Source organism: Dromiciops gliroides, chromosome 3 (assembly GCF_019393635.1).
Source record: "Dromiciops gliroides isolate mDroGli1 chromosome 3, mDroGli1.pri, whole genome shotgun sequence".
NCBI lineage: Eukaryota > Metazoa > Chordata > Mammalia > Microbiotheria > Microbiotheriidae > Dromiciops > Dromiciops gliroides.
In genome coordinates, this window is record NC_057863.1 from 641,861,058 (window position 1) to 641,872,670 (window position 11,613).

The window sequence follows — 11,613 nt, forward strand, 5'->3', positions numbered from 1 at the left end:
ATCTAAGGCAATGATGTTCCCAGGCCCTCGACCTTCCGGGCTGACACTGCCCTCAGAGCCCCGGGTATCCTGCCTCCACATCACGGCATCTCCTCCACTTCCCCACCCCACCGTGGGCTGCCTCCGTAGCCGAAGGTGGAGAAATAAAGGAAGCTTCCTGTATTGGGACTATTTCAGCTAATTTCCCCCTGGCCCTGGAAGGTTCACAAGACCCGGGCCGAAGGGATATATATGTCCGTGGACAAAGTCTGGCCGAGGGAAGGCGGGGGACCCAGATGGCTAGAGCTCCTTCCCCGCCCCCACCCAACTCTTGCTCTGCGGTCCCCAGAACCTGAGGCTGAAGTGGGGGGGGGGGTGGAGCTCCGAATGGGTTGGGCAACCTGGACGCCGGGGTCTGGGAGGGGAAGGGGTCCCTGATACCTGTGGCCCAGAGCCATCAGAACCGGTCTTTGATTTGAGCCCTCTGGGCTGGTTGCTTGATGGTAAAAGATTTCTCACACGTATCTTTTCCATTTTTAATTAAACATAAATATTCAAATCCCAACATCCATACCAGATTTCCAAATTCTTATCTAATTAATGTGCCCCCGAATTCCCTCCTTTCCCCTAAGTAAGTGGTGTGGCCACCTGAGTCCACCATCTTGGGGTTCCTGGTGTCAGAAGCCATCTTGGCACAGTTTCCAGGACACTGAGCATCTCCCAGGCAATGGAGGGCCATCTGTTCTGGTCCTCACACCATCTTGAATCTGCTTCCTGGGCAGGGGCCCGGTAATGACTTTCCCCCCATCTATTGGTTGAATCATCAATACATCTGTGTGCCCTTGATTCCATTCCTGCCACAACCCCATATACCTCCCCTTCCAGGGAGCCCATCCATCTGCCACTTTTGAGTTCTCTTGACTCAGGTGAACTGGTAGGGCATGTTTACACTGGGGCCTTTTTCCATTTGCTGGGCCAGCTGTCCATCAAAGTCTTGCTCCTCCTCCCCCCTTCCCCCCATTCCCAGAGTTGGGTTGCTATCTTGAGGGGGAAATCTTGGTTGTCCAATGACTGGACCAGTTCTTCATCACACAAGAAAGGACTGGAGACTTTACGAGGCCTCCCATTGGCTGCAGTGGGCGACCAGTTAGTCTGAGGGCAGGTCATACATGGGTCTGAAGGCGCTGTGGCCAGGAACAGGGAGGACTGTGTAGGAAAAGGGAGGGGGCCCAGAGCTTGGTCAGGGTCCCATTGGGTGTGGATTTGACATAGCTGGTGAAAGCACGTGTGTATGGAGTGGTGAGGTAACCCTCCCGGGCCTGTAGAGACCACCAAGTTCTGGAGGGAAATAAGGCCAGGTGAGGGGTAAGGTCATAGAACGCAGAAGGGCTGGCAGGAAAGACAGGGGATGCTGGAGAGGAGAATAGGGCAGTTCCAGGGTCCTGGCTCATACTAACACCTCGAACTTTATAGTAGCCATTAGTAGGATCCTGGGAAGAGAGAAAAAAGATAAAAATGAGACTGATGATAAGGGAAAACAGAGTGATGAAGGTTAAAGATGAGAAGCCCAGGGGAAAGCAGCAGAGATCAAGAAAATCGGTCAATAGACACACATAGATAGATTGGTACAGGGTATAATGGGGGGGGGCAGAAAGATGGGAGGGCACCTATGGGCAAAGCCAAAGAGAAATACAAGAAGCACCAGAAACAGGTTTGAAGGAGACAGGGAGACATACCAGAGAGAGGCAGGGGGATTGGGTGGTGGCTGACAGACAAGGAGAGACAGATGGAGAAACACAGGGTTGGAAGACAGAGGAGGCACAGCTAGAAGTCTCTGAACAATGTTGGAAAGGCTTATGGGTGGGGCTGGGAAATAGTGGTGGTGGTGATGGGGAGAATAGGCAAACATATAGATATCAGGAGTCCATGATGCCTCAGAGAAGGGAAAGACAAGAATTAGGATTGCACAATGACCAGGACAAAGGAGATACAGGGACTGAATAAGGAGGTTAAGTGACCCCAGGTAAGGACTGAGGAAGGAGAAAGCAGGGAGGTGACCGAGGGGACCCAGAAAGAGATGGAGGGCAGAAGTCAAAAACAGATATAAAGACAGAGATGGGAGGGGGGCCCAGACCTTAGAAGCTCCAGGCCCCGCCCTCGCCCTGCTCCGCCCACCTTGGACTCAGGTCCCGCCTCCTTATCTACCGCGAGGTCGCTCTGCTGGGTGTGGGAAGTGCAGGTGGACTCGCTGCTGTGGACCTAAGGGGAGGGGGTCGTGACACTCAGTGTCCCGGGAGAGGCCCCCTCCCAGCCCTGTGAGTCGCCGACCCTTCCGACTAGGGCTTCGGCAGCCTTCAGCTCCTGGACCCCAACCTCGCGGGGCGCTTCGCGTGAAGGGACGTCCAAAGGGGCGTACCTGGTCTTCCCGGCTCCCCTCCCCCTCTTCCTCGGGGGCCCGAGGACTGGAACCATCGCTGTCTGTGATTTGCACCAGTATGTCCCGCTTAGAGATCCTTGCTCTGGAGCCTGAGAGTGGGGAAGAAGGCGGAGCTAGAGGGCGGTACCCCCAGAGACGGAGAAAACTGAACAACGAGGAACAGCAAGGGCTTGGGGGGCGGTGGGCTGAGGCAAAGGCCCAGCTGGGGAGGGGCGGGGGACCAGGAAGTGGGGCGGACCCCGAAGGGCAGCTGCGACCACACTGACCTCGGCCTCGGCGCCAGCAGCAGTGGGCGCCCCCCGCGATGAGCAGTAGTAACAAAGCGGTAGCCGCTGCAGCCACTCCGGCCACGATGCGCACCAGGGGCAGTGGGTCTGGGAGGGGACACAGGGGTCAGAATGGGTTAAAGAAAGGTTTGGGGAGCCCGGGGGGAGGAACCAAGCAATCCTGAATGTAGGGAAGTTGGGGCAGTTTTAGGAGCCGAGGTGGGGGGGTCCCTGAGGAATGTGGAGGGTTCTGGGACCCTGCTCCGGCTCTAGGTTTGGAGATCTGCAAGGATTTGGGTGGTCGGTTGGGGGGGGGGCGGTCCTGCGAGTCGCCGGGAACTCTGGGAGTCCAGGGACCCTTAGGGCTCACCACTGCGGATCAGCCCAGCCCGGGCTCCTGCCTCTCCTAGCCGGTTGCGAGCGCTGCAGTTGAAGTCTCTGGCGAAGTCCGCTTCCCGAGTCCCCGAGATGTGCAGCACCGAAACCAATCCTCGTCGCCCACTGCCGGCGGCCCCTGGGGCGGGGAACGTCTCTACTAGGAAGCGGCCTCGAGAACCCGAGGCGAGTGCGCCCTCGCCCCAGGACCAGACCTGGGCAGGGGAAAGAACGGGAAAGGCTCGGCGACAGGCTCGGAGGCTGGGGTTGGGGGGTGGGAGGAGGCGTGGAGGCGCGGGCCGAAGTTCTTCGGGAAAGAGTGCCATGGGATGGATTAAGAACCCTTACCACTGCATCGGGTGCTGGGGAGCCGAGCACTAGACACTCCAGCCGGGCCGGAGCTCCCAGAGCAGCCGGGGGCGAGTGCAAGGCAGTCACTGCTGGGGGCCCTGGGAGGATTCAAAGTCCAATCAGAGATGACCCCGTTCCTCACCGTCACCTAGCCCCTCCCTTTCGTCCTGTCCCCCCAAAACCTCTGCTCACCATGCACAGTCAGTGTCGCCTCCCCCAGGCCGCCCCCCATTCCTGAGGGTCCTGGCTCTGCGCGACACTCGTAATGCCCTGCGTCCCCTGGCCCCACGGACGCCAGACGCAACGTGGGCCCCGAGCTCAGGATCTGGAGACGCATGGGGCAAAGTCATTAGGGGAGATTGGGAAGGAGGAAATGAGCTAAACCCAGAGCCCCCGTCCCGGCGCTCTACCCCTTACCTTCGTCCCCCCACGGCGGGTCCAGGTCACTCGTGGGGGCGGGTTTCCCTTCCAGGTGCAGGTAAAAGAGGCGTCTTCCCCCACATCCACTTCCACTGGCTCAGGTGGAGAGAGGAGGAGAGGACCGACTGGAGGTTAAAGGGAGCTTGTCAATGAGACTCAGGCTCCAGGATTATTGTCTCTTGACTCAGAGACTCAGGAGTCCCGACCTGCCCCTCCCAGGCATGGGGAGTACCCTCATCCTACTCCTTTAGATACCAAAGCATCAGAAGTCCCTCACAGCACTCTCACCGGAGGATCCAAGGCCCTGACACTTCCTATGACACTTCCCACCCAGGAAGGGTGGCCAACAGATTCTTCACCCACTGCAGGGAGCCCGGACACCAGGATCAGCCCCAGCCCCTGCCTCTGGAAGCAGAGGTCTGCCCACTCTACTCACACTGCACATCCAATGCTGTGCTTCGATTGGTGCTGCCCACGGCATTGGTCACCTCACAGGACACAGGCTCAGTCAGGAAGGAAGCATCTGCTTTTGCCTCTAACAGGGGGCCCCGAGCTCCAGGAAGCACAGACCCTCCTTTGGCCCACCTGGAGGGCAGGAAGGATCATTACTCAAACATGGCTGGAACTATGGGGTCCTGGGAGAGTACCGTCATTTGGGGACTGGGGGTGTTTGCAAGGGCTCACCTGTAGCCAGTAACTGGGGGATGGGCAGTTGCTTGGCACAGAAATGTGACCTTTCCACCCTCAGGCACTGTCTGTGGCTCTGCAGACAGAGTCACCACAGGGGGATCTAGGAGATGCGGGAGATTAAAGTCAGAATAAAGAAGGACTTGCCCAGCATCTTTTTCCCCAACCAATTCCTGTCCAAGATCCCCTCAAGCCCCCTACAGAACCCAGAAGTCCAGTTCTCACTTACACTGAAGACTGAGGGTGACCTCAGTGTCTTTGCCCCTTGGCAGGGCTGGACTTCGGGCCTGGCAGATGAAGGAGGCACCATCATCCCGGGCAGAGGGGGTGATTGAGAGGGAGCTCTCAGCTGCTCCCAGGATCCCATTGGCCAGCAGGGTCTGGGTGGGGGGAGGGAAGAAAGGAATGGGCTTAAGGCTGGTTGGCCTCTCTGACCCTCAGTGAGGGAACAGCCCAGCTTTTTTCTGGTTCCTCCCCCCCAGTCCTATTATTTCCACATTTTTGTAAGAGTCTGCAAAGATAAATGTTTTCCATTCCCTGTCCTCCCCATGCTGTGAAGTAGGAGACAGCCCCAGATTATAACCTGACCTGGCTGTAAGTGGCTCCCTCTAGACGTATACCATCACGAAACCAGAGCAGCTCAGGGATGGGGCGAGCTCCACCTCGGGTGCGGCACGTCAAGTTCCCAGCAACCCCAGCAACCAGAGCCACAGTTGGAGCCCCTAGCACCTCAGGTGCTTCTGGGGGGACTGAGGAGAATAGAAGACCGGTGACTCTCCAGACCTCCCTTAAGCAGAGAGCCCATGGCCTAGCAAGACCAGCAGAGGCAGATACGTGAGACCTGAAGTGACACCTGGGAGGGATGGGTCTGGACATGGGAGTGGGGGCAAACGCCCGAGTCCCAGCTAGAAAAGGGATCTGCAGTCGCTCACCAAGTACTCGGAGCCGAGCAGGCCGGGAGCGGAGGGCAGCCTGGGTGGCCTGACACTCATAGGATGCTTCATCCCCGAGTTCAGCTGCTCCAATGTGCAGATCGTGGTGGCCACTGGCCCTGTCTCCTGCAATCCAGTAACGGGACCACCCTGGAGGAGGCACATAACAAAAGGGGGAAGGGTCATATTTCGAAATCCAAGCCTAAAGGTATCAATCCAGACTTCTAATCTCCCTTACAGAGCTGTTCCGACCCTGAATCATGCCAAAGGGTTCTTCTCACCAGGCAGATCTCGTTCACCCCCTAGGGCTAATCCATCCTTTGTCCATTGAACCAAACCGTGGTAGCCGCTCAGAGCACAGGGGAGCGTCGCCTCCTCCCCCAGGACAACCTCTAGGTCCTCTGGTTGCTGGATGAAGTGGGGAGCACGGCCTGGCGTGAGGGGAAAGATGAGTCAGGGCTTCTCAGGGAGATGCAGTGTGCCAAAACTTCATCAGCGGGCACAGGCTTGGGGATGCCCAGACCTCTCCCGCGCTAAGATAGGGGCGGGAACAGAATTGGATCTCAAGGGTCTAGGATCCTCCCCCAGCCTCTTCCTTTGTCCTCAACCTCCACGATCTTCTGTGAAAGGTAACAGAATTCCAGTCCACCAGTCCCTTCCCCAGGAACCCAGGCATCCAGACCTGTCACCTTCCTTTTATCCTAGAATGCTGCTGCTGATTGTCCTGGCAGCCTGAGGCGACAAGGAGACTTGTTTTTGTCCTTCCCTCCCCGAGCCTCGGAGCTGGTACTCCTGGCTCTGACCCCTCCCCCTCCCGGAGCAAAAAGAACATATAGGGAAACTGAGGTACAGGGGCACTGTCCCTACTGTCTCTACTCGCTTCCTCCCACTTAACCTTTGCCCATATCCTACCCCATCCGATCCTATCCCGTACCTGCTGCACTGGAGCCTTGGAGGAGGAAGAATAGAAGCAAGTGTAATGAAAGCATCTTGCTGTTCTTGTGTCTTTCTCAAGTCCTCAAACTTTCTGGGCTAAAAGGAGGCCCCACCAAAATGCTTGTCTTGCGTCCACCCACAGCTCTGCTCACTCTGGCCCAGCAAAAAGAAACTGCCTGCTCTTGCTCCCTTCGCCCCCAAGACGGGCTCTGTGACCCCCTCAGGCTCAAGCTCCTGGAAGCGGGACTCTGGCTTCTCCTTCCAGTCTCTCCGATTGCCTGCTGCTCTGTAAGTCCCCGGGGGCTGGGCATGGCTACACACTTAGGCAGCCCTCCTCTGCCCCGCCCCCAACTGGACACACCCCTCCTCATTGAGAAAACCCTCCTCAGCACTAGTAGAGACTGGGGGGAGTTTATGAAGGGAAGTGTGTAGTGGGGGGAGCCACCTGTCGTGAGGGGAGAGGGAAGGGGAGCAGTGAGCGAGGAGACAGGTGTGTGGATCTTAACCTAGGAGTGGGGTTTAGGGGACCAAACTCCAGACTCTCTGGTCGGGGCGTGGCTGCACTTCTGGGCTTCAGGGAAGGAGTTCGTTCAGTTCTTAGTTCGTGGAACAAGCTCGCTCAGACAGGGCCCTAGGGGTAGGAAGCTGAGTCTCCAGGGCTCCCCAAGTGGAAAAGAAGATATAAACGGTCCAGGCCTCAGGGGTCCCAGCTGAGCTGGAGGCCTACGGGATGCAGGGCTATTTTTAGCTTGAGAGCAAGGTCAGATCAGGGTCAGTGCTTTCCGGGGAAACTGAGACTCCGCTATGGGAGAGCCCCCCCCCCATCCTCCTTCCGAGTTCCCAGTCTCATTATGGATACTATAGGACAAAGTTCTTAATACTGAACGCTGTCAGCCCTTCCTCTGCCTTTTTAAAAATCAGAAACCAGGAATCCTGTCCCCCAGATCTCTTTGGGGGTCCAGACATCCCTTCCATAGTCATCCACAGGACTAGACATTCTGTCTGCTATCTCTTGTTGCCACCCCCACCCCTCCACTGCAAGACCCCAGGCATTCAAGTCCCCACACTTCCCTCTGCCTCCTCACAGCCTCTGTGGTCACCCGGGAGACACAAGAAAAGTAGGCGGGGCCAGGGACTAGGAGGCTGGGAACGGAGCAGCTTGTCCTGACGCTTCAATGAGGGTCCCAGCCGTGCGTTCCCACGAGGGCCAAAGGGGTCTAGGGGCAGCTGGGACAGGCAGGTGGGAGGGAAGGGAGCATATCCCTGAGAAATATCCTCTTCCCACAACTAGAGAACAGAAAAGCAGACACCTGGGTCCCTAGGGAGAGGGAAGAGAGGGGTGGGATGGATGCTAGACTCTGGGGCAGAGGTAGGGGGTGAGGTTGGGGAGGTGAACACCTGGGTGTCCTTCCGAGGAGAGGGTGGGGAGAGGCCTTTCCAGCCTGGGTCTCTGAAGAGAGGCTAGATGCCTGAGAATTCAAATAGGGGGAGGGAGAAGGGGGAAAGAGGGGCAGATGCCTCAGGCTCAACTCTGAGAGGATGCCATGTCCTGCAGGGTCAGAAATCCGGCCTTAAATCACCCAACTTCATTGGATTTAGCCACCAATCCAGATGCCTGCCTCAGTGCTACTCCCCCCCCCATCATGCTGCCTGAGGATTTGGGGATCAGCAGACACTAGACATCTGGCTGAATGCCTGGGTTCCAGAGCCATCAGGGGCAGGGGAAAGGAGGGCAGTGCAGAGCCTGGAGTGAGGAAACTTGTGAACAATTTTCCCAAGGTGCTTTTGCTCCCTGCCCCACCATGATGGAAAGAGGAGACGGAGATGGAAAGAGGGAGCGTCTGGGATGAGGCCCTAGGGAGCCAAGTCAGGAAATAAGCCGTTGCTGGGCAAAGGGAAGGAAAATAAAAGTGAAGGGTGATGGTGAGATCTGATGCTAATTAAAGCTGATGAGATTCTTAGCTCAAGGCAAGTGTCCCAGACCTTTTCTCTGCTTCTAAGACCCTTGGTAATTAGGGCACCACAGACCCTACCCATGGTCCCCATTCCAGATACAGATGACACCCAGCCTTCCAGTCTGCTCCAAGCCCCTGACTTCTGTATGCACCCTCTACCACCCAGGGGCCCTAGGGGTGTGGCCCTCCAGTCTCCATCCTTTCACTCTTGGGTTCTTGCCCATTAATAGCTAACATACTAGCCCCGAAGATCCCCCTAGATTATCCAGAGCTGGCTTCCCTGGGGGAGTGAGGCTTGGAGTGACTATAAGACAAAAGCAAAGGAAAAGGAATGAGGATAGTAGGAGAGGTCTGGAGAGAGAGGACATAAGGAAATAAAACTTCTCAAAAGAACCAGAAAAAATTGAGAAGAGAGATAGGCTGGGGCAAGGAAGAAGAGAAACCGAAACCTAAAGGAATAGGTGAACAGAGGGGAAATGACATGGGAGAGTTTAGAGAGCTGGAAACTGGGGCTCCTTCTAAAAACAGTCTTTCCTCAACAGGGGGTGCTAAAAAGCTGGGTAGGAAGTATTCAAGGATATGGGGGAAGGAAATAGCCAGAAGGGAGTCTGGAATCTGAGATGGGGGTAAATGGAATGATGTGATTGTGTGAGTAAATCTCTGGGAGCTAAAATGAGAGCAGAAGAGGCTTATCCCTTACAAGGGACATCAGCATATGGTCCAGGAATTATAGGATGGGGTAAGGGGAGAAACAGAGTGACTGACAAGAAACAACAGTTATTCATTAGTTAACATTTATTAAGCTCAGAAACCCTAAAATAACTCCCCAATGCCCAGGAAGGGACCGGGAGATCACCCAGTTTTAACCCGAGCCTATCATAGGCCTAGAGATCGCATAATAACACTTTGTGATGCCAGCTGAGGTCAGGGAACATAAACTAACATACCTGTGAGCCCTGAGGAAGCCTATCCTGAGTGCTGTAGGAGCCACATACCCCTACTACCACTTCCATCACCTACCTAGAGCTAAGGAATACAAAAGATAAGACCCCTGAGTCCCACTGGGGCCAGAAAGATTCCATAAAACCCCAGCTTGTGGTCCTACCTATGACATTAACAACCATGAGAGACTGAAAGGATCCTGCAGATACCATAATAACAAACACATATAGCAGGGGGTGCGCGATGTCATCCAAGCAGCCCTGGGTGCTCAATGGCAACTCAGAAATTCCACAATAAGCCATGCACGAACCCCCTGGAAACCTCACAGGAAACACAAGAGGAAGCCCCATCTGGTCCCAGAGATCCCACCATAATGCTGCTGTAAGTCCAGCAGGCACCCAGAAATGCCACAATAACTTCTGTCAGCCCACTAAGATCTCGAAATAACAAACACCCTGTAATCATGGTATCCATTATGAGGACAGCAGAGTCCTAAATCTTCCAGAGTAATATATTTGTAAGCCCCCTGGGAAATCAAGAATCCCATAGTAATGTCCCTGGGAGACCCCAACTGGACCTGAGACCCCAGGATAACTCTCCCAAATGAATCCATAAAAAAGCATTTCTAAAGTCATTACTATGTGCCAGAAACAGTGCTGAGCATTAGAGATCAAATACAAGAAAGACAGTCTTTGCTTTCAAGAGTTTACAATACATAAAGAGGAAGTATAAAAGGGTGTGAGAAGGGGGCTAAATACTGAGGTGAGAGGGATACGATGACAAACCAAAAAATAATTCCTGCCTCCTGAGGAGGAGAGAATGAGTAAACAGAAAAGTACACATAGTACATGACAATGTGAGGAGGAAGGGGCAGCTAGGTGGCGAAGTGGATAGAGCACTGGCCCCAGAGTGAAGAGGACATGAGTTCAAATCTCACCTTAGACACTAGCTGTGTGACCCTGGGCAAGTCAATTAAGCCCAATTGCATTAAACATCCAGGGCCACCCCCAGTCATCGTGATATATACATATACACATACACACATGTACCCATACACATATATATACACATACACATACATATACACGCATACATACATACGTCTTTCCACTGGACCCAGATGGCTCTGGAGGAGAGAGTGAGGTTGGTGACCTTGCACAGCCCTCCCTCACTTCACTGTAAGTCATGACATCCCGCTATGTCATGGTCCTCTTCAAGAATGAGGACAAATAACATTTGAGGAAGGAAAGAGCACAACAACTAGGAAAGCTTTCCTCAGGTCCTCCTGAATCCAGGGCCAGGAGGTAGAAAACCCTCATGCACTGGGCCTTGAAGGAAGCTCAGCATTCTAAGAGGCAGAAGGGAGAAGGAAATGCATTCTAGGCATGTGGAACAACCTGAGCAAAAGCATGGAGGTGAGAGATGGGATTCTGAGTTTTGGAAACTAAGTAAACCAGTTTGGCTATAACAACAATCATGTAAAGGGAAGCAAGGTGCAAATAAGCCTGGAAAGGCAGCTGCAACCAGGCTGTGAAGGGCTGAAGACAATGAGGAGGTTCTCAAGCAGGGGAGTGATGGAGTCATACTAGTGCTTTGTGTGGAGGAGGCAAACTGGCTAGGGAAGAGAAGCACCAGAAGCTGGAAGACTAATTAGGACTATGCTGCTGTGATAGTCCAAAGTGTGAGGTGGCTGGTTCTATGGAGAGAAGGGAATGGATACAAGAAGAAACAAGAGCCCAGCCTGAACCTAGAGATGACCTATCACATAGTATAGAACTCAAGGATCCTCCTCCCCCACCCCATCATCACATGTGCTCTGACAAGGACACAACAGGGTCAGAACCTCTTGGAACCTCCTCGACTGAAGGGATCCTATAAGAAATCCAAGAGCAAGTAGAAAAAGCCACTTATTCTATCCTGTCATTTTCACTGGCTACACAAATGCCTAGAAAACAATGCATCAAGAGATTTAAAATGAAATACAAAAGCTGGAGAAACAAATTAGAAGAATAAACAATTTAGAAAAGAAAGTCCAAGTAATGGACTCTCTGAAAATTAGAAAAGACCAGACAGATATTAGAAACTCCATAAGACAGCAAGAAATAGTAGAACATGTGGAAATAATATTTATCATGATCATACAAATATAATCTATATCAGATTGCTTGCTGTCTTGGGGAGGGGGAAGGGAAGAGAGTGTGGGAGAAAAATTTGGAACTCGAAATCTTACAAAAATTAATGTTGAAAACTCTTTACATGTAATTGGAATAAAAATAAAATACTATTAAGATGGGAAAAGGAAATACTAGAACAAAATAAGAAGATTGAAAAAA

The 11,613-nt window shown here is 53.7% G+C and overlaps 1 protein-coding gene across 1 annotated transcript; it reads right to left on the reverse strand.

Annotated features, from left to right (window-relative positions):
• Nucleotides 1–592: 592 nt before the first annotated feature.
• On the reverse strand, nt 593–9,582 carry KIRREL2 (kirre like nephrin family adhesion molecule 2). Its single transcript, XM_043993877.1, has 16 exons — nt 9,490–9,582; nt 7,451–7,670; nt 5,729–5,878; nt 5,448–5,597; nt 5,104–5,264; nt 4,745–4,895; nt 4,513–4,618; nt 4,265–4,413; nt 3,826–3,953; nt 3,601–3,733; nt 3,406–3,506; nt 3,053–3,272; nt 2,679–2,790; nt 2,396–2,498; nt 2,155–2,238; nt 593–1,469 (listed from the first exon to the last, which is right to left on the reverse strand). The coding sequence occupies exons 1-16, from the start codon at nt 9,580–9,582 to the stop codon at nt 1,143–1,145; spliced, it is 2,388 nt and encodes a 795-aa protein (XP_043849812.1). The 3' UTR covers nt 593–1,142.
• Nucleotides 9,583–11,613: the final 2,031 nt, after the last annotated feature.